Source organism: Aquarana catesbeiana, linkage group LG04 (assembly GCF_042186555.1).
Source record: "Aquarana catesbeiana isolate 2022-GZ linkage group LG04, ASM4218655v1, whole genome shotgun sequence".
NCBI classification, from domain to species: domain Eukaryota; kingdom Metazoa; phylum Chordata; class Amphibia; order Anura; family Ranidae; genus Aquarana; species Aquarana catesbeiana.
Window position 1 is genome coordinate 136,510,306 of NC_133327.1, and position 23,364 is coordinate 136,533,669.

Consider the following 23,364-nt stretch of genomic DNA (forward strand, 5'->3'; position numbering starts at 1 on the left):
AGGTGACAGGTGTGGGTATAAAATAAAGGGCCAGGAAATGCTGATCCTTCTTTTTTATGGCAACCTTGATAATAGGAGAAAATGCAGTAGACTTATATACTGTGTGTTCACTACCTGTCTTCCTCTGCTCTGTCTATTCAAGGTAATGCAGTATCATTTATACCCTATAGAAAATGTTTCTGGAAGCCACATTATTTAAACTGGACATGTCTATGGGATACTCAAACATCCTTAGATTAAATAAAATGAGCACTTGCAAGGCATTTAGAACAAGATGGAGTTTCCTGTTATTTGCATCCTTATTGTGGTTGCCAAATGTACAATGTGAGGCTCACACATGTATTCCATCAGACTAACATTTATGCTTGCCATACACTAGGCAATTTGGTGGCTTTCAATCACCTTGGAACTGCAGTCATTTCCCAATTTCCAATACTGGAAATGCAGTGGAAGTCAATCATCTTCACCCTAATCACCCTAATCTAACTAAAAAAAAATTAACTTTATTATAAAACTTGATCACTGGAAACCAGGAAACATTTGAGGTTAAAAGTTGAATGAAAGTAGCAAAACTGCCACTTCGATAGCCAGCATAAGGGTACAACTGCTTTTGTTCGTATCAGAATTGCTTCTCTTCCTATTCATGCAAGGTTGATGAGCTCAGAAGATAGTCGAATGCAGATCAGATACACTGAGTTAGCAAATTTAGATGGAACTCAAACATCTCAAACTAATCTCAAAAGCAAGCAGATGTACCTGAAGGCACATTGCACTGGCTATCTACATAAGCCCTAAGTGTTCTATATTCCGGACTTCTTTCCTATGCAATTACAGAAAATGCTAACAATACAATACAGTTAAAATTGCGATCTTTAAATGAAAGATACCACATTTCATGCCTACCTTTAAAATGTGGACATTCCCTCTGGGCCCAGTCATCACACCATAGATCTTTTCTTCCAACATGACTTGAAATTGAATCAAAAATGTGTATTGGCTATTTATGTATCTGCTACTGCAAACAAAATACACTCTAATTTTTATTTTATGGTTGAATACCTTTATTTTATACCGATAATATATGCTGGAGGTTGGGGCCACGAAACATAGCAATGCGAGGTGGGGGAGCACTAAACGTATGGCCAAAAAAGCCACCAGTTCAAGTGAGACATTGTAATGCTTTAATTATTAAATAATAAAGTGCTGGAATTTATCACAGGAAGATCTTCAAAGCCGAGTTGTGTTGTATCATGGATTCCAGTGTTATCACATCCCTGATAAAACAAACACTTTTTTCTAAACCGTTATATTACATAGTCATAAAACCAAGCATACAGTATAATTAATTACAGTTAAACACTTGTAAACATATATGAGGCACGGGACAAGACATGTATGAAATACTTTTTTCACATACTCAGTTATACAGACAAGGTTCAATTTAAATGATCAAGCAGTCTGCACCCCCATTAATGATCATAGTATTTTTCTCCCATCTAATTGGGGTTCCTATGTGCTCCAACACTATTCTGCATGGTTATAATATTTTCTGTGTTACATTTAAGGCATATTACCTAATACAAAGTTCATTTCTAGGACTGAAACTCCAGAGAATTTTACACTACATGACGCTGCACCTTTTTTTGTAACTGAAGCAGGTAATGTCTTAATTAGCAGTTTCTTAATTTGTTCAAGTAAGCTGCCCTAATTTAAATTTCTATAAACAAAACATTAATAATATGCACAATAAGTTCACTCTTATTATTATTAGATTATATACATCCCCTTACTGTCCTGCAAACTATGTAACAGACCCAATGATTATCAGGCTTGGTAGAAGACACCCCTACTCTAACTAAACAAAAGGATTGCTGTAGTCACCAGGTATGGTGGCTCTTTGCTTTCCTATCACTTTAAATGTATCAGTGAGCAGACTCAATGCAGGGGTAACCTATTTGCTGCTATCTGGGAAATTAGCAATGTTTTTTTTAACATTTACAAGATTACTAATGGAGTGTATCTTGGTTTTGGTAGAATATGAATCCATACTGGTACTCAAAATCAACCCCAAAGTTATCTAAAGAAGTCACACCTACTGTTGGAAAGCCCTACCACTTAAAGTGCATGAACATCAGGACTGCAGAGCTTCTTTCCAGAAAATATTGTATCCACTAAGCAACTTTGTGTATCGCCAGGGAATAAACAAACTCGAATGGTGCTGAGACATGACTACAAAGAACAGCATCCAGCAAGAAATTGGAAGCAGTAGCTTGAAAGCCAACTAAAGGAATTTTTGTAGCAATACTAAACTCATAGTAACAATCTTTACAGAGAAAGTTAACCCATTAGAACAGCCTGTATGGTACAACTGTCATAATTTATCCTTGCTATTCTCTGGTTGTCCAATTCTACTGACTGGCAGCTCTGTGGAGACAAAAAAAATCACAGCCTAGACAGGTAGGGAAGAATTCCATCATGAAGACACACGTCAGGGCATAGCATTCATCTGTTTCTATGAATGACTGCTCTGCAGGTGGATGGATGGGGCCTTCATTTTTCCCGTTACAGAAAGCAGAATAAAATAAAGTGTTTTTTGATCCCCTACTGATCTTTAACCATATTGGTTTTATTCCTTAGAGTATTTTTTTTTTAATTTTGGTAACAAAAAAATAGGTAACACAATGACTGCTCTGGAAGTCCAATTTTAAATAATGAGTCTAGATACAGAAAATCAAGACCGATGCTTCAAAAACAAATACCTGCAACAACCCATCAGCAATTATCTCCTTTGCATTGACTGTACTTAATGGGTAAATTATGACATTTAATTGGTCGCTTTTATTTTTCTGTGTATGTTCCATGTAAATAGTTGTGTAAATGTATACAATGAGAAATTCATTGCAATATTTGTATACGCTCATGCTGCCACATTGCATAAATTAAATATAAATGACAGCAGGCTATATTCAGTTTCTTATGTGGAATTTGGAAGTTTTTCTTGGCTAGGCCTGTATGTGAGAGCAATAGCGTAGTACAGCACAATGCCATCTGTTCAGTTTGAAAAGAACAAGCTCATATATGGGTTCTGTAGATCAGTCCATTGCTCTGCTGCTAATAAAAATGATAAAACCTGCAATCAGAGCTGGGAGGCGCTCATGTGAGCTTCCTAGACTATTGTTACCAATGACCCAAAATTCATTAAAAAAGATACATTTATTGGCAATAATGTTGTATTTTCATTGGCGAACCCTTTATTTACAGAAGCAAAAGAATACCCTATTCTACCAGTTTAAATGAATATTAAAAGATTCTTCTACTGGGTGTTGCAGATCACAGTGGAACGGTTAAGAGCAACAATGATTGTGTTTTATGGCATATGTCTCAATCTTGACAGGATAATTGTCATGACTGGTCTATTTCATAAACTACATGCTCTGTAGGTTGGCTGGCCTCAGATACACATATATCCATACTTGAGATATTCAGACTTTGTCATCTCTAAGGCTGGTTGACCATGAGTTCAAAGTCCTATCATATCACAATATAGTATGAAACAAATCAGGCAATTCCATCTTACTGACATGAGAAGAGATGACAGAGTCAATCACTGGCCGGTCAGCCATATATATTATAACTACTCATGTACCATCTTTCTGGAGGTAACTGGTCACTGTTTTCTGTTAGGGGAAAAGTAAATGTTTACGTCATGATGGTGCAGAGTATTAGCAGCCATTTGCATTGTCTCTATATAGGAAAGCAGAGATAGTAAGGGGAAATAAAGGATACTTTGCTTCTTTCTTGTTCATTGTTAAAGTGCCTATGTCTATTTGATCACTGTTTCCATTTCTTTGGCTATTGTGTGCACGCCCCTCTCTGAGTGCAATAATGTCTAGCTGCTCTAGAACCTTTGAAACTATCTTCCTTCATGTGTGAGCTTTTCAATGTACATTGCTGATTTTTTTATGGTTCTGTATATTACCCAATGTTTACAAAATCATTTTTTTTAATATATTGGTAGATTAACTAAAACACAAGAGTTGATGCTCCCCATATTCTTTCCACATTCTTTAAACAATGACTGCAATCTCCTACTATTGCTATGCTTCCTGACTTTACACTTCACTGTGACATTCACTGAGCCACGTCACTAGTGACATACAGCATAATACAATTATACTGAAAAGAAAGGAAAAACATGGCCCCAAATATGATTTTCCATGAAAAACATTGCCCTTCCTCAGTTGAAAATAGTAATGTACGTATACATTCGCACATACATTGGGTAAATGCATCATACTCTTCTAGTACAACATAGTAATGTTTTATATCAACCATAAAGATCTTACTATAACTGGATTGTAGGGTCTACTACAAAAGCATCACATTTCTTGTGCCTCTTATGTTTATGTGGAAAAATGCGTTACATGAACCCATGGCTCCCTACTGTACAGTATTCAGAGTTAATGTATTCCATGCACAGAAAAATAATAACTAAGATGCTGCACGGACATGTGCCTAACACAGTATTTGTGACTAGATGAAAAAGAAATTCTGTGTGCAGTATGGCCTCACAGAGTACTCAGGATACACAAAGCAGCAAGCAGACATATACTGGTGTAACAAAGTGCTCCATTGCCTGTAGTGTGGAGACAGAACCTTCAGCCTTTGTTTAAAAACAGGAACATTCAATGGTGTGTTTGCCCAAAGGAGCCCATCAGCAAACTTCTGTCATTATTCTGACAATACTAACATTATGAATGGTGAAATCTGATTGGTCACTATGTGCTGCTCTTCACCATTGACTGCCTGACTATATGAGCCTTATCATGTGCTAACCCAGCTCCTTACAGAATAACTAGACACTTCAATTCATATTAACTGTTGCTTGCATCCACATGAATAAGAGATGGCTGCACAGATTTGTTTGGTTTGTTGCTGGAATATGATTGATTTGTTAGTATAGGGTACATAACATATGAAATGTCCCTTTATACTGTTTTCCAGTTTTCCATTTATAAATGCATATCTATTTTTTAAACAGCTGGCCTCAGGGGAAAGGAGAAGGGGGGAGATTGGTTATTTGGGCTACCGATGTGACCACCAAGACCCAACAACAAATCAGTTATGAAGCTATCTACTGTTTCCCCCACTGGATCTACTTATAGACCAGATCAGAAACATCATTGATTTCAATCCATTATTTTGGGGAAAGTGGAAGGATACAGAAAAAAATGCAGCACAATGAGACTCTTTAAGCCAGGTATAGGCACTATGAGGCCCTTGAAATGTTGTTGAAACGCCTAGGCCATTATTTCAGTTAATAAGGCAATGAGAAATGCCAAAAGTGCAGTAACTCATAGAAACCAGTCTGGAATAGTTTTCTTTGCTGTAAATACCTGAAACTGAGGAAAGCTGGTATTTGACTGGTGGCTAAGGTTACATGACACCACTGCTCTCTATGGCATCTAAAATGCTGATTATGTACCCTTCAGGTGTTTTTATTCTGTCACCCTCCGTCGTAACAGGTAAGGGTAGCTGCACAGTTCTAGAAATCTTGTATAATTTAAATAGATTTATTCTACATTTGATTAAATGTTACTTTGTTATGTTTTTTTCCAATAGACCTAAATAAATAAAGAACTGTAATAAGATAATGAAACATGGGATAGTTCCCACCCCCTTACATTTTCGCAGCCCTAGGCCCAGCCCTATATGGCATTTCAAAAAATCTAGGTCAGGTGTGCCTAGAGTTGTGTTTCAGCAGCAGCCAAGTAGCCACAGGATAGCTCCTCCAGCCATGAGAAGAGTACAGAAAGTCTCCATACAAGCAGTACAAGTAAGAGTGAGTACAGAGATCTGAGAAGTGAGGCTCTTGTCGTGTGTAGTTTGGGATTGAGGAGTGAGGTGAATTAATGCTTTAACATGTCAATGAATGAAAGTAAGTTTGTGGGCACCCATTAAATTCTCATTTGAGCAGTTCTGCGCCGAGACAGTTTGGACCTAAGAAAGGAGCAGAGAAAGAGAAAAAGAAAGAGAGAAAAATCACTTAAAGTGAAATGTCACCTTTTCACCCCAAAAACATTAGGACACATTTACACCATTTTATGCGTCAAAGCGCATTACAGCTCATGTGCTAATCCATTTTATATAGTTCCTTAATGCATGTCCACATTCTAAAAATGTGGATAATCCCTACATAGTGTGTAAAAGATCATGGGTGTTGCTTGGAGATTAGAAAGCAATAGGTTCACCCCACACGAGACACACAGGTGTGAGTACAACTGTCCTATGTGCTCTCAGGTACAATACAGTTGTATGCAAACGTTTTGATAGTCTCCTCAACTCAAGAGGTTTGCTAAAAAGATGCAAATATAACCTCTACAGGGGGCAAACATGACATATTCCCAAAATATATTTTTAGAATACACGGTTACTCTTTATCTGCTGAATTGTGGGAGGCAAAATTTTTGCACACAACTGCATTTTCAAATCAGTTAATATCAAATAAAACTATTAATATGACAGTGGATATTGCCAACTTTTTGAAGGCGCACGCTGTGGTTCCATCCTGCTGATACTGGGAATACTACTTTATGGGACTGATTTATAAAGAATTTGCATAGCCACTGCCCAGTCAAAATGCATGTACATTTGTTTTGTGAGAAAGGGGCAAACACAAATGTAGACAGATTATATTTTGTGCTGTTTGAATTTAAATCATTAAATTAAAATAGAATAGACTTGAATTGCATAGAATTGCATGATAATGCAAATTATGATGTTTTCAACTTTGCCTATTCACATTAATGCAACTCAGCATGGTGCAATTTTGGAAAATGTTCTTGTGATACTTTGCTGTGATTTAAGTGCAATTTTGGCCCCACAGAATATGCAAACCACATCCAAGTTGCACTACATAATCACACCGAACGCTGTATAAAAATCAAAGCTAGAAAATCAATTGCAGAAGTGTGAACCTAACCTCATATTACAAACATCACAGGATATGGCCTAGTTACATGGGTTTTTGCCTTTTTTGCTTTGAACTAATGTACATGCACTTTCATTGGGTGAATGGCTATGCAAATTCTTGATAAATCAACCGCTACGTGTCACTTGTAGAAAAAGCAAAGGCATGTCAAGCGTCCAAATGCCATGACATAGTCATGTTCTTTTCAGGTTGGTGATTCTCTAAGTACTGAAGAGGGGATCAGGCTCTTTTTACCTCCTTTTATGATTCTGAATGTTCAGAATTCTCCGACTCTGTTGCTCTGGTGCTGTGTGGGCAGAATTTAACATATAAAACGGTCCTCAGATTTCCCAACATGCACTGGAAGATCAGATTGCTGTAAAAGGCACTGAACAGGACTGATATTCACAATCCATCTATGGTGATCCCAGCAACACTTGACTCCATCTGACTCACACTGGGACTTATACTATATAAACATAAAGTATGTCACAAAAGTGAGTACACCCCTCACATTTTTTATATATTTTATTATATCTTTTCATGTGACAACACTGAAGAAATGACACTTTGCTACAATGTAAAGTAGTGAGTGTACAGCTTGTATAACAGTGTAAATTTGTTGTCTCCTCAAAATAACTTAACACACATCCATTAATGGCTAAACCGCTGGCAACAAAAGTGAGCACACCCCTAAGTGAAAATGTCCAAATTGGACCCAATTAGCCATTTTCCCTCCTCGGTGTCATGTGACTCATTAGTGTTACAAGGTCTCAGGTGTGAATGGGGAGCAGCTGTGTTAAATTTGGTGTTATCGTTTTCACTCTCTCATACTGGTCACTGGAAGTTCAACATGGCACCTCATGGCAAAGAACTCTCTGACGATCTGAAAAAAAGATTTGTTGCTCTACATAAAGATGGCCTAAGCTATAAGAAGATTGCCAAGACCCTGAAATTGAGCTGCAGCATGGTGTCCAAGACCATACAGCGGTTTCACAGGACAAGCTTCACTCAGAACAGGCCTCGCCATGGTCGACCAAAGAAGTTGAGTGCACATGTTCAGCATCAAATCCAGAGGTTGTCTTTGGGAAATAGACGTATGAGTGCTGACAGCGTGGCTGCAGAAGTTGAAGGGGTGGGGGAGTCAGCCTGTCAGTGCTCAGACCATACACCGCACACTGCATCAAATTGGTCTGCATGGCTGTCGTCCCAGAAAGAGGCCTCTTCTAACGATGATGCACAAGAAAGCCCGAAACAGTTTGCTGAAATAAGCAGAATAAGGACATGGAATACTGGAACCATGTCCTGTGGTCTGATGAGACCAAGATAAACATATTTGGTTCAGATGGTGTCAAGTGTGGAGTACAAAGACAAGTGTGTCTTGCCTACAGTCAAGCATGGTGGTGGGAGTGTCATGTTCTGGGCCTGCATGAGTGCTGCCGGCGCTGGGGAGCTACAGTTCATTGAGGGAACCTTGAATGCCAACATATACTGTGGCATCCTGAAGCAAAGCATGATCCCCTCCCTTCAGAGACTGGGCCGCAGGGCAGTACTCCAACATGATAAAGACCCCAAACACACCTCCAAGACGACCACTGCCTTGCTAAAGAAGCTGAAGGTAAAGGTGATGGACTGGCCAAGCATGTCTCCAGACCTAAACCCTATTGAGCATCTTTGGGGCATCCTCAAATGGAGGATGGAGGAGCACAAGGTCTCTAACATCCACCAGCTCCATGATGTCGTCATGAGTGGTAGAGGACTCCAGTAGCAACCTGTGAAGCTCTGGTGAACTCCATGCCCAAGAGGGTTAAGGCAGTGCTGGAAAATAATGGTGGCCAAAATAAAAATATTGACTCTTTGGGCCCAATTTGGACATTTTCACTTAGGGGTGTACTCACTTTTGTTGCCAGTGGTTTAGACATTATTGGCTGTGTGTTGAACTATTTTGGCGGGACGGCAAATTTACACTTATAAATATAAAGTGAGAGCACTCCTATGGCCACATCCGTTTCGAAGGTCGGACTTTAAAGGCACTTTTGGACGAGAGTTAGAGTATAAAAATATATTTTTTATTGATAACAATTCATAGGCAGTAGAACAAAAGAATATAAAAAAGTTAAAAATACATATCATATAATGGACAAAAGTGCATGGCGCAACAATTGAAAATCTGCACCACATGAACAATAAATGATGAACAACAGCAAATGTACACTGTTATACAAGCTGTACACTCACTACTTTACATTGTAGCAAAGTGTAACTTCTTCAGTGTTGTCACATGAAAAGATATAATAAAATATTTACAAAAATGTGAGGGGTGTACTTACTTTTGTGAGATATTGTATGTCACCCATTGGCACCAATGGATAACAGTAAAATCTATAGTGTCTGAAGTATTCAGTTAAGGGGAAAGGAAATGAGAAAGAAATGTAATCAGTATGAGAAAATGAAGAATATATAGCAAATATGTTACAGCTAGAGAAAGGAATGTAATTTATAAAGAAAGCTGAATTTGTGTTTTTAGGGAATCATGTTTATTTCTGTTAAATTCACTGCAGTGAGATACACAATAATGCTAATTTTTGAGGCATCGATAGCAAATCTTCCTAGGGGTCACTTGTAAGAGTGACATTATATTACAGCATTGGGCCAGTGCACCATAGCATAATTTTATTAGGGAACCTGGTGATGTCCCTTTGCACCACTTGGCAGTGGCCGACATTGGTAAATAGTTTATATTATACCTTTAACTGCCAGCTCCTCAAAACTAGTGGTAGTTCTTCATTTCCCCTTGTTGTTAAACCCCTACATTATGATCAGTAGCCTCCCTTGTTTTGCCCATGTTGTTTGCCGCCCCTTTGCATATGCAGTTAGTAAAAATTCTTTCTGGCCCATAGTTAGCTTTTATAATCTTCCCTCTCTTACATTGAAGGTTCGTGTTGGCCCTTTTGTACCCCTTTTGATAGCCTCATTTTATATTGGTGACCCATGTCAGGCCCTTGTCTCTACTATTATTAGCCCCTACCGTACATGTGTGGTTAGTTGTGGCACACTGATCGTCAGTGCGTGAATGATCTCTCAACTCATCATTACAATTGCGCTCATAAGTTTACATACCCTGGCACAATTTATGATTTCTTGGCCATTTTTCAGAGAATATGAATGATAACACAAAAATGTTTCTTTCACTCATGGTTAGTGTTTGGCTGAAGCCATTTATTATCAATTAACTGTGTTTACTCTTTTTAAATCATAATCACAACAGAAACTACCCAAATGACCTTGATCAAACGTTTACATACCCCGGGGATTTTGGCCTGATAACATGCACACAAGTTGACACAAAGGGGTTTGAATGGCTATTAAAGGTAACCATCCTCACCTGTGATCTGTTTACTTGTAATTATTGTGTGTGTATAAAAATTCAATGAGTTTCTGGACTCCTGACAGACCCTTGCATCTCTCATCCAGTGCTGCACTGAGGTTTCTGGATTCTGAGTCATGGGGAAAGCAAAATAATTGTCAAATGATCTGTGGGAAAAGGTAGTTGAACTGTATAAAACAGGAAAGAGATATAACAAGATATCCAAGGAATTTAGAATGCCAATCAGCAGTGTTCAAACTCTAATCAAGAAGTGGTAAATGAGGGGTTCTGTTGAAACCAAACCACGGTCAGGTAGACCAACTAGATTTTCAGCCACAACTGCCAGGAAAATAGTTTGGGATGCAAAGAAAACCCCACAAATATCTTCAGGTGAAATACAGAAATCTCTGAAAACGTGGTGTGGCTGTTTCAAGATAAACAATAAGGTGGCACTTGAAGAAAGATGGGCTGCATCATCGAGTCGCCGTAAGAAAGCCATTACTACGCAAATGCCACAAAGTATCCAGCTTACAATACGCCAAACAGCAGAAAAGACAAGCCTCAAACCTTCTGGCACAAAGTCTTTTGGAGTGATGTGACCAAAATTGAGCGTTTTGGCCACAATCATAAACACTACATTTGGAGAGGAGTCAACAAGGCCTATGATGAAAGGTACACCATTCCTACTGTGAAACACGGAGGTGGATCACTGATGTTTTGGGGATGTGTGAGCTACAAAAGCACAGGAAATTTGGTCAGAATTGATGGAAAGATGAATGCAGTATGTTATAAAAAAAATACTGGAGGATCATTTGCATTCATCAGCCAGGAAGCTGCCAAGAGGAATGGGCAGCTTTACCATCTGAGAAGATAATCCACCTCATCCACAAATACCACAAAAGATTTCAAGCTGACATTGATGTTAAAGGGGGCAATACACAGTATTAATAACTGAGGTATGTAAACTTTTGATTAGGGTAATTTGGGTAGTTTCTGTTTTGATTATGATTTAAAAAGAGTAAACACAGTTGATTGATAATAAATGGCTTCAGCCAAACACTAACCATGAGTGAAAGAAAAGTTTTTGTGTTATCATTTATATTCTCTGAAAAATGGCCAAGAAATCATAAATTCTGCCAGGGGAGGTAAACTTATGAGCACAACAGTATCTTGTTGTTCTCATGTGCTGTACTTATGTGTTGCATTCTGGGAAGTTGAACTGTCTCCTTGAGACCTGCTGATGCCTGGGACCCATATGAAAAGTTCTGACTGCTCTCCTTTTCTTAGAACTAGACTGACTCTGGTGGGTAGATTAATAATGTATAGAAAGCAGACTGTACTTCTCCCAGCCTGAGCCAGAAATCAAGCACTTTATAACAGTGTTGAAGGAGAGGAAATTAAAAACAGCAGTCATTCATGTGTGAGATTTCATTTTCTAATCTGCAGATGTAAAATGACTAGTAAAATCTGGTTGCTTTAGGCAACATCTTAATTCTTATTTTCTCCAGGTTTAGAAAATCAGTTTATCTGTAACAGCATGCATTTTTTACTATTTTTACTAATCATTTCATCAGAGATTTAACTTCCCAAATAATATGCCACGACTGTGTTTACAAAAGTATATAGTTATTATAGTTTCAGAGACATTGGTACCACAAAAAAAAAAAATCATTTTTTACATTTTATGAACTTTGTACTTAGAAGAAGGGGCAGCAGTTTGTTGCAATTAAAAAAAGAAATGTAACATTTGTCTCAGAGTGATCCAAGTCCACAGTATAGCCACTGTTTTAGCAGAATCACCACACACATGTACACTATGTCAGATTTCAATATATTATGATTCTCCCTCCCCAATAATAGTGGGCTCTGCAGTCCATCACATATCCTCACCGAATGGAGCCAGCCAGAAGAGGGTTAAAGGCATACAGCCAATCATGCATGTCCTTGTCATTGCTGGCCTGCAGCAGAATGCCGCGATGTTGCGTGCAAACAGCAAAGGTGTTGGGGGTCTGCAAAAAAAAAGAAGAGACATAACTACTAGGACAGCAATTGGCCATGTGTTTACATTAAAATGGTGGCCAGAAACCTTACTATTCATGTGTGAATGAGATTGGCAGCCAAGTGGCCTCAAGTGCTAAACTGTTTCACAAGTGATATCATTACCTCCCTTATTAATAGGAAAAATACTGCTACTGTGCATAACCATAACCCCTTCCCGCTGACCGTAGGCAGATATGCGTACTCGGCTTTCCGGGGTTATACCGGGATGATGCCTGCAGTTGCAGGCATCATCCCAGTACCGTTGTTTCCAGCGGGAGATCGGCTACCCGAGTATAACAACCGATGCGGCTAAAAGCCGCTCGGCTGTTATACCGGAGGAGCGGGAGGGGACATCCCCCCTCCCGCCGCCTCCCGCCGCTCTTACCGGGCCTCCCGTGCGATCGGGAGGCCTGGTGTCCAATCGTGTGCCTTCGGCGGCTGGGGGCGGGCTGGGACGAAGCTGTGGGCGGCTTCGTTCCAGCCTTCTCATTGTAAACGCGGAAGCGACGTCATGACGTCACTTCCCGTTTACTTGGCTGCCAATGGCGCCGGTTTTAAAAAAATATACAGTATTCAGAATCGCCGTTTTCGGCGATCTGAATACTTTGAAGTGCAAAGGAGGGATCGGGGGTCTTTTAGACCCCCGATCCCTCCATAAAGAGTACCTGTCACCACCTATTACTGTCACAAGGGATGTTTACATTCCTTGTGACAGCAATAAAAGTATATAAAGTAAAACAAAAAAATAAAATAAATAAAAAAAAAAATATTTTTTTTTAAAGTGCCCCTGTACCCGTGAGCTCGCGCAGCGAAGAAAACACATATGGAAGTCGCGCCCGCATATGTAAACGGTGTTCAAATCACACATGTGAGGTATCGCCGTGATCGTCAGAGCGAGAGCAATAATTCTAGCCCTAGACCTCCTCTGTAACTTAAACCTGGTAACCGTAAAAAAAATTTAAAGCGTCGCCTATGGAAATTCATAGGTACCATAGTTTGTCGCCATTCCACGAGTGCGTGCAGTTATAAAGGGTGACATGTTTGGTATCTATTTACTCGGCGTAACATCATCTTTCACATTATACAAAAAAATTGGGGTAACTTTACTGTTTGGATTTTTTAAAATTCATGAAAGTGTCCCTTTTCCAAAAATTTGTGTTTAAAACACTGCTGCACAAATACCATGTGATAAAAAATATTGCAACAATCGCCATTTTATTCTCTAGATTCTCTGCTAAAAAAATATATATAATGTTTGGGAACTCTAAGTAATTTTCTAGCAAAAAATATGGATTTTAACTTGTAAACACCAAATTTCAAAAATAGGCTTAATCATGAAAGGGTTAAATGTAATTTGCCATAACGAAAACAAATAACTTTCTTTATTTTTGTCAGGAAAATATGAAATATTGAATATTATTATTATGAAGTCTTGGTGGTTTAGCAGGTGGAGCTCTAGTCTCTTATTCATAATATTAGTAGCATGATTATTTTACAGCTGTCCTGACTTCTGAGAGAAAGCCATTGTTTACAGGCCAATGATGGTTTGTCACAGCAGTTGACTTATCTCTTTGCAGGCAGCTAAGTGCCAAGCTTCTCTCAGAGCTGTAAAGCAAGCTGCCATACTGGGATTTCCCTTAAGCTAACCCATAGTGCTCTGGGAACCCTTTTGTCACCTACTAAATGTTTATTACTGTATAACACAAAGAATATAGAAATTGAAAAACAGTTATTTCAATAATAAAAAAAGCAACTAGAATAAAATTGACCCCCACTATTATAGCTGCCTTTTAAGATCCAAATATGCTCAAGGTACTCCCTCAGCTTAGCATCAGTACGGGCCTTAATAGCTGTTTTAGCTGGTGTCTCTACTCCTGGCCAGCTCAGACTGGACCAGGCCTAATTTTCACACTTGGTGTTTACAAGTTAAAATCATTTTTGTTTGCTAGAAAATTAATTAGAACCCCCAAACATTATATATATTTTTTTCAGACACCCTAGAGAATAAAATGGCGGTTGTTGCAATACTTTATGTCACACAGTATTTGCGCAGCGGCCTTGCAAACGTATTTTTTGGGGAAAAAATACACTTTTTTGAATTAAAAAATAAGAAACAGTAAAGTTAGCCCAATTTTTTTTGACATTGTGAAAGATAATGTTGCACTGAGTAAATTGATACCCAACACGTCATGCTTCAAAATTGCGCCCACTCGTGGAATGGCGACAAACTTTGGCACTTAAAAATCTCCTTAGGCGACGTTTAAAAATTTCTACAGGTTACTAGTTTTGAGTTACAGAGAAGATCTAGTGCTAGGATTATTGCTCTTGCTCTGGCGATCAAGGCGATACCTCACATGTGTGGTTTGAACACTGTTTTCATATGTGGGCTCGCTTACGTATGCTTTCGCTTCTGCACGCGAGCACGGAGGAACGGGGTGCTTTAAAAAAATATATATTTCTTATTTATTTTACCTCTTATTTTTTTATTTTTACACTGTCTTTTTATGAAAAAAATCTTGGATTACTTTTATTCCTATTACAAGGAATGTAAACATCCCTTGTAATAAAAAAAAGCATGACAGGACTTCTTTAATGTCAGATCTGGGGTCAAAAAGACCTCAGATCTCACATTTATACTTTAAAGCAATAAAGAAAATGTCAGTTTAAGGCCGTTGGGCGGAAGTGACATTTGACGTCGCTTCCGTCATCCAATGGCATTGAGTCGAGTGGGGGCCATCATTCCCTCATGTGACTTCCTGCCCAACAGGAAAAAGCATTGGATCATCGGGACGTGATGGGAGGGGGGCCCCTTTCCCGCGAATCCGCCACGTAGACCACTTTTATCCTAAAGCGGACCGCCCACCGTTTAAGAAAATACCATCAAGCTATCTGCTGCCATAACAAGGGTATTTAATGTCAAAGTAACAATGTATATCGATGGTGGGCCGTCCTTAAGTGGTTAAGGATGAAGAGCGGGTTTGGGACAGGTTAAGGATGAAGAGAGGGTTTATATAGAGAGTGAGTTTCAGGCGAGACGGTAGGTTTAAGGAGGGGCAGTAGATTTTAGGATAGGGAAAGGGTTTCAGGATGAAGAGTGAGTTTCAGGGGGTAAAATGGGGTTGTCAAGGCAAACAGGTATCCTCTCTTTCTTATCTATGACACCTTAAAGGCTGTATGTTGTTATTTATTAGTGGTAATTGAGCATCTCTTGCCATAAACAAAACTGATCAATCTATGGATGTCACTTACTCAACTACCTATTGCTACCTCCTCATTGGACATAACACTCACATTACACTGTTTGTCCAGAAACAGGCTATCAATAATTTGGGTTGTAGGTGTGGCACGACTTTACCTTCAGCATGGCCTGTTGATCCTCACTGTACTCCACCTGAGCCTGAGAGAGATTAAGAATGGCCCTCTCCACTTGATCCCGATCACTATTGTAGATGTAGACATAGGGACGTCTGACCACCACATACCTCTTCACCCAGCCTCCGGTGTGAGGCTCCAGAAAATGCAGGTACCCCTTCTTAGAAACAATGGGGCTGAGAGGAAGAAAGAAAAGATTTTACTTGTTTTCCAAAAATTCTGTATTTTAAACTAATGAATAACACTCATATATGCTACCTACTGTCCATTAACAATCACGTGTTTATCCATTACTTCGTTGTGCAGGTGTATATTTCAAATGATTTTAATAAGAATATCTATCTATGACACTCTCTGTCACTAGCATCCTTATTTAGTAAAGGCTCGAAAGCTTACAAGCTAACAAGATGCTTACAGTTTGTGAGTTTTAGTTTTCATGCCATATGTTATTATTGTATACCAATTACTAAATGATTCACACATTGGTGTCCAAAATTTTATTAAAATTAAATGTCTTGATTTTTCTGTATCTGTTTCATGGAACCTTCTTAAAACTCCGCTCACAGCTTCAGATGGAAATTGCGTTCCAGGAAACAATGCAAATGCTACACAATCTAACGTCTGTTTGGCAGACACAAAGACACGCACAGTTGTATCTTATGAATGTGTGGTTATTTGTGTACAACTATAATCTAGCATAAAGCAGCCTCAGCCTGGCCTTTAAAAAGCTCACTAAAAATGCATTTGATTTCCAAGGTCCGGCTGGATCACTCCAGAAATAATGGGTGCCTACAAGAAGTCTTCAAGCTGTTCTATAGCGGTGCTCAAACATCTAATCAGAAGGGGATTCTACTTCTAGTCATTTCAGCACAACGAATGGAGAACTTTTTATACCTAACACATAGTCAATGATGTAAAACCTATTTCATAAAGGACTGACATTTCTGAGTTTCAAAGAATTGCCACATACACAACATAAAAACCCCAGATGTAAATGATGAATGTAGTCAGTTTAGACTTCTACTTACCTTACCCGGACTTCCTGTATATCTGGAACAAACAAGCAAGTCGGTATCTTGAGCCCTGTGTTGGGAGACTTTTGCAGCTCTTTGGAAGGACTTGGAAGATCCCTCTCAGGACTAAAAGCTAGTGAGAGTGGCTGGGGACTAGAAATATCACAAGGGCAGTGTCAATAAAACACTCTATTGTAAAGATTTCAAACTTAATAATAAGCAAAGCAAGCTATTGTCATATGACAGTATACATACATACACTGCGGCTTTCCTAAAATGAACATTACCAAATAACTTTAGGTTGTGTAGAGCAAGTTGAACTTTATTATATATTGTACATTAGTGAGCAAAATATCCCATTACATCTTGTTATAGAACCAGCAAAAACATCTGTCACACATAGCTTGTTTAAGCATACATAACTGACCTGGACTCTGGGCTGCAGTATCGGCCTTCTACCAGGGATGGACAGGTGCTGGATGGTGTGAGAGATGATATCCCTATTCCAGGAAGAGAGGGGTCACGTAGAAGTGTAACTGACATCTCAGACAGCTGAAATAAAAATTCACAAGTTACTAAAGAGGTACGCACTATCCGCATTTTCCACATAAATAACTTTAATCATGTTCAAAGGGCGGTAATAAACTCTAACCCACTATAACATATCAAAGATTATTGCACACTCTACAGTTTCTTGTAGAACCTTAAATTTACCTTCAAAACTGTTTAACACTTCCAGTGCCTATTATACAAGACTATCGGGACAGCTGTCAGTAAAAGCTCACTGCACTTGCACATATGACTCACTCAATTCTTCTGTTTGCCTTCTCTCTATCATATGCAGCTAGTACAAGCACTGTCACTCTCCACGTTTTTTTGAAATATTAAAAACACTAGTCCTTATATTTGGACTTATACTCAAATATTAACATAAAACAATATTAACATTGTTTTTAAAATGGAAAAAGGGAATTTTGACTTACCTGTAAATTCCTTATCTTGGAGTACAGTATAGGACAAAGGGCTTATATTCATAAACCATGGGTTATATGCAGGCTGTCCAGGTCACTGGACAATGGCAAAAAACTTTGCTAGGGCTGCCAATAGTGCATATTAATATCACCCCCACCCACTCAGTGAGATTCCAGGTTTTATGCAAGCAAGTGACCACAGGAGACAGAGGGAAGGGGCTTGTGTCCTGTATTGTACTCCAAGTTAGGGATTTTACAGGTAAGTTATGTTAATTGTACAGTAGAGGACATAGGGCTTGTATTCATTAATTGCCTGACTGCACCCTGACAGGGTGACCTTGCAGAAGGAGGGTCAGTGTTGTAGAGGTAATTTGATGGCTCTCAGTTCCAGAATGTTGATGAGAAGTCTCAACTCCTCTGAGGTCCAAGTCCCCTGGACAGTTAGGGCGTAAGACTGGCATCTGTTGTTACCACCTTCCAGGGCATGGGAAGGAATGACTTTCCTGACTCCAGGGCAGAGTTGGAGATCCACTATGCCGGGAGAGCTTTGTCTGGCAGGATTGATGCATAGGATAATCCATAGAGCGGACCTGCATGTCCCACGACATAAGAAGTTGAGTTAAAGTGACTGGGTGTGAAACTGGGCAAAGGGAACTGCCTGGAAGGAGGCTACCAATATGCCAGAAGCCCTCATACAGAAGTGATCTGAAAGGTGCCTATTCGATGTGATATTTCATGTGTGGGAACATAAAGGGCAAGGAAAATTCTGGCTTAGGCTGTGTCCAAGATTAGACTCTGGTATCCCAGATGGTGTGGGGACTGAAGGGCAGACTTTGGAAAGTTAATTATTACTTAGCCAAAAGTTCAAAGGAACTGTATCATTCTTTGGCCATTGGCATACAAGGTTCTTGCAGTAGACCAACAAGCAGGACAAGCACTTTAAACTCTTGGGGTGTAGAGGAGAGTCTGAATAGTAGTGTTACAAATTGGAGTGTTGGTCTCCCATAGCAAAACACAGAAAGCATTGATGTAGAGCAGGGGTCTCCAAACTTTTCAAACATGGGGCCAGTTTTCTGTCCTTAAGACTACAGGGGGGCCGGACTGTGGCTAATGGGGTAGAAAATGTCACAGGCCCAGCATCAGTGAGAATGAAACATTGCCTCAAGGTTTGTGATCACTAGGAGGAGCAGAGCCCCATTGTTAGTGTCAGTGGGAGGAATAGTGCCCCATCATTGATATTAGTGGGAGGATTAGTTCCCCTATCAGTAGTGTCAGTGGCAGGAATTATGTCCCACTGTTGGTGTCAGTGGGAGGAATAGTGCCTCATATTATTGTGAGGAATAGTGCCCCAAGGGCCGGTTAAAGGCTAGCAGAGGGCCGCATCTGTCTCTCCGGTAACAGCTTGGAGACCACTGATGTAGAGGGAAGATGGGAATGTGCAGATAGGCATCCTGTATGTCTACAGATGTAGAGAAATTCCCTTTCTACTGATGTGAGAAATTCCCTTGTCTGAGAGAAGCAATTATATATTTTGCTGGTTCCATCTGGAATTTTGGTACACAAAGAAATATGTTTATAGATTTTAAGTCCAGTATGGAGAAGAATGGAGGTTATGAATGCAGCTTTCGAGATAAAACAACTCCTGTACTCCATGATTATAGCTAGTATCATTGTTTTGCCCAAAGCAGGGAAAGACAGTCTTTACCCCTGAATCATTCGCCCCATCTCATTATTAAACTCAGACATCAAGCTGTTGGCAAAGGTGTTAGCGACTAGACTTAAAGTTATGCAGCGTTTGGTGTATCTGGATCAGTCAGGTTTCATACTCACCAATTCGACAGCAATCGATATCCGTAGGCTTTTTCTTAACAGCTACCATCAGATAACATGGTATAGGGCCGTTCTCTCTGTTGACCCGGCCAAAGCATTTGATAGTGTGGAGTGGCCCTATGGGAGGTATTGAAACTCTTTGGCCTTGGGAATCGTTTTATAGGATGAATAAAACTATTGTAATCTGCCCTCAAGGCTACCATGGTAGTTAATGGATCCAACTCTGCCTTGTTCCGTATTTATAGGGGAACTCGATAGGGGTGTCCACTTTTCCATCTCCTATTTGCATTGGTGACTGAGCCACTTGCAGCAGCCATTCGACAGTTTACTTCTATATCTGGATTTTGGAGGGGTGAGAGGGAGGATAAAATATCCCTCCATGCTGATGACGCACTGCTCTTTTTAGGGGACACTAACAGCTCTTTATCCTCCCTTATGTCCAGTATAATGCCCTTTGGCTCCTTTTCTGGGGGGTTGTTATCAACAGGGAGAAATAAGTTCCTCCATCAATTATTTTTGTGAGACCAATTAAAATCCTTTCAGGACCTACAGTAGGACTTTGGCGTTCCTTCCCACGTTTTTTTTTAGTACCTACAGATTTGACATGCCCTTTCAGTCCAGGGCAGGCAAACAGTCTCATTTAAGAGTTATCTCTACCTCGCATATGGAACTGTTACATCCTCTGCTACAGACAAGAAAGGACTTACCTCCTCTCTTTATAAACTACTGCTGGATGGATTTCTAGGCAATCTTCTGCTACCTGGTAGGAAAGGATGGGAAAAGGATATTGGGACACTCGATGGGGAGACCTGGCAGGCCATCTTAGAACAGGTTGAGAGAGAGATTATCTTAGAGAGGTAGCCCTCTCACCTTTGTGCACTGGTGCGCAGTCATGTTGGAACAGGAAGGGGCCATCCCCAAACTGTTCCCACAAAGTTGGGAGCATGAAATTGTCCAAAATGTCTTGGTATGCTGACGCCTTAAGAGTTCCCTTCACTGGAACTAAGGGTCCAAGTGCAACCCCTGAAAAACAACTCCACACCACAATCCCCCCTGCACCAAGTGATTTGGACCAATCCACAAAGCAAGGTCCATAAAGACAAGGATGAGCGGGAATGGGGGGGAGGAACTTGATTGACCTGCACAGAGACCTGACATCAACCCAATAGAACACCTTTGGGATGAATTAGACCAGAGACTGCGAGACAGGCCTTCTCGTCCAACATCAGTGCCTGACCTCCCAAATGTGCTTCTGGAAGAATGGTCAAACATTCCCATAGACACATCCCTAAACCTTGTGGACAGCCTTCCCAGAAGAGTTTAAGATGGTATAGCTGCATAGGGTGGGCCAACTCAATATCGAACCCTACGGACAGAGACTGGGATGCCATTAAAGTTCATGTGCGTGTAAAGGCAGGCATCCTAATACTTTTGACAATATAGTGTACATGTACATACTGGCTTAAAATGCCCCTACCCTCTAGAACAGTGGTCTCCATACTGCAGTTCTTTTCTTGAGTTTATACAGCCCTTGGGGCATTGTTCCTTCCACTGATACAGGGCACTATGCCTCCCACTGACACCAATGATGGGATACCTTTCCTTCTATTGACATCAATGATGGGGCACTTTTCCTTCCACTAACACCAATAATGGAGCACTATTTCTTCCACTGACACCAACAATGGGGTAAAATGCAGCCCATTAATATTAAACAATTGGACATTATTCTTCCCACTGATATCATTGATGGGGGACTGTTCCTCCTCCTACTGACCACAGGTGCTATGTAATTGTTTTACTCCTACTGACCACCAGCCTGAAACATTGTCTACCCCCAGTGAAGCTGGGGCATTTTCTACTCCCACTGGCCACAGTCTGGCTCCCCTAAAGTCTGAAGGATAGTAAACTGGCCCTTTGTTTAGAAAGTTTGAGGACCCCTGCACTAGAACAATTAGTACTCAGATTGGAAATTTGAGACTTACCTTGCTCTCACTGGCGCTCACACACACATGACTGTAGGTGTACTCTCTGTTAAACGTGTGGGTGAGCAGGCGGAGACACTGTAAAATTAATAAATTCATTAATTGAATCAGTGTAAAAAATCCTACAAACCTCTTATTCAACCAATGACAATGAGTATTACTGACACAAAGGCAATAGAGAACACCTAGAAAAGGTACAATATTTGTATCCTGGGGGGAAATTGTAAAACTCTATTGCTGACATCTCCTTTACAAAAATCTTGTTGCCTTACTGAATCTGGCTAAAAGTGGTTGTAAAGGCATTCTATGCACTAAATGGTCACACAGCATAGCGACTCAGGAGTGAGCCTGCTCGGGTGCCCCCATAACAAGCAGGAGCACTGGCCGGGGACCCGAGAAGAGGAGGATGTGCAAAACCACTGCACAAAGAAGGTAAGTATAACATATTTAAAAAAACAAAAAACAAATCTGCCTTTAATATCACTTTAACCACTTCAGCCCCGGAAGGATTTACCCCCTTCCTGACCAGAGCACTTTTTACAATTTGGCACTGCGTCGCTTTAACTGCTAATTGCGCGGTCATGCAATGCTGTAACCAAACGAAATTTGCGTCCTTTTCTTCCCACAAATAGAGCTTTCTTTTGATGGTATTTGATCACCTCTGCCGTTTTTATTTTTTGCGCTATACACGGAAAAAGACCGAAAATTTTGAAAAAAAATGATATTTTCTACTTTTTGTTCTAAAAAAAATCCAATAAACTCAATTTTAGTCATACATTTAGGCCAAAATGTATTTGGCCACATGTCTTTGGTAAAAAAAATGTCAATAAGTGTATATTTATTGGTTTGCGCAAAAGTTATAGCGCCTACAAACTAGGGTACATTTTCTGGAATTTACACAGTCTTTAATTTATGACTGCCTATGTCATTTCTTGAGGTGCTAAAATGACAGGGCAGTACAAAACCCCCACAAATGACCCCATTTTGGAAAGTAGACACCCCAAGGAAATTGCTGAGAGGCATGTTGAGCCCATTGAATATTCATTTTTTTTGTCCCAAGTGATTGAATAATGAAAAAAAAAAAAAAAAAATTACAAAAAGTTGTCACTAAATGATATATTGCTCACACAGGCCATGGGCATATGTGGAATTGCACCCCAAAATACATTTAGCTGCTTCTCCTGAGTATGGGGATACCACATGTGTGGGACTTTTTGGGAGCCTAGCCGCATACGGGGCCCCGAAAACCAATCACTGCCTTCAGGATTTCTAAGGGCGTACATTTTTGATTTTACTCCTCACTACCTATCACAGTTTTGAAGGCCATAAAATGCCCAGATGGCACAAACCCCCCCCAAATGACCCCATTTTGGAAAGTAGACACCCCAAGCTATTTGCTGAGAGGCATGTTGAGTCCATGGAATATTTTATATTTTGACACAAGTTGCGGGAAAGTGACAATTTATTTATTTATTTATTTTTTTTTTGCACAAAGTTGTCACTAAATGATATATTGCTCACACAGGTCATGGGCATATGTGGAATTGCACCCCAAAATACATTCTGCTGCTTCTCTTGAGTACGGGGATACCACATGTGTGGGACTTTTTAGGAGCCTAGCCGCGTACGGGACCCCGAAAACCAATCACCGCCTTCAGGATTTCTAAGGGTGTACATTTTTGATTTCACTCTTCACTGCCTATCACAGTTTCGGAGGCCATGGAATGCCCAGGTGGCACAAACCCCCCCCAAATGACCCCATTTTGGAAGGTAGACACCCCAAGCTATTTGCTGAGAGGCATGGTGAGTATTTTGC

General features: G+C 40.0%; 1 protein-coding gene across 11 annotated transcripts in view; it reads right to left on the reverse strand.

The window, feature by feature from the left end:
• Positions 1-1,037: 1,037 nt before the first annotated feature.
• KIF1A (kinesin family member 1A) overlaps positions 1,038-23,364 on the reverse strand; it is a 245,328-nt gene continuing 223,001 nt past the window's right edge. For 9 of the 11 annotated variants that reach the window (XM_073625730.1, XM_073625729.1, XM_073625728.1 and 6 more), the window contains 6 exons: positions 21,549-21,626; positions 17,190-17,314; positions 16,778-16,915; positions 15,733-15,925; positions 12,228-12,346; positions 1,038-6,000 (listed from right to left, as the gene is read on the reverse strand). In XM_073625730.1, the coding sequence (XP_073481831.1) occupies positions 5,958-6,000; positions 12,228-12,346; positions 15,733-15,925; positions 16,778-16,915; positions 17,190-17,314; positions 21,549-21,626 (696 nt within the window). In that variant the 3' untranslated portion in view covers positions 1,038-5,957. Of the gene's footprint in view, positions 6,001-10,353; positions 10,468-12,227; positions 12,347-15,732; positions 15,926-16,777; positions 16,916-17,189; positions 17,315-21,548; positions 21,627-23,364 lie in introns of those variants that run through there. The other 2 variants (XM_073625721.1, XM_073625727.1) reach the window with 2 other exon arrangements.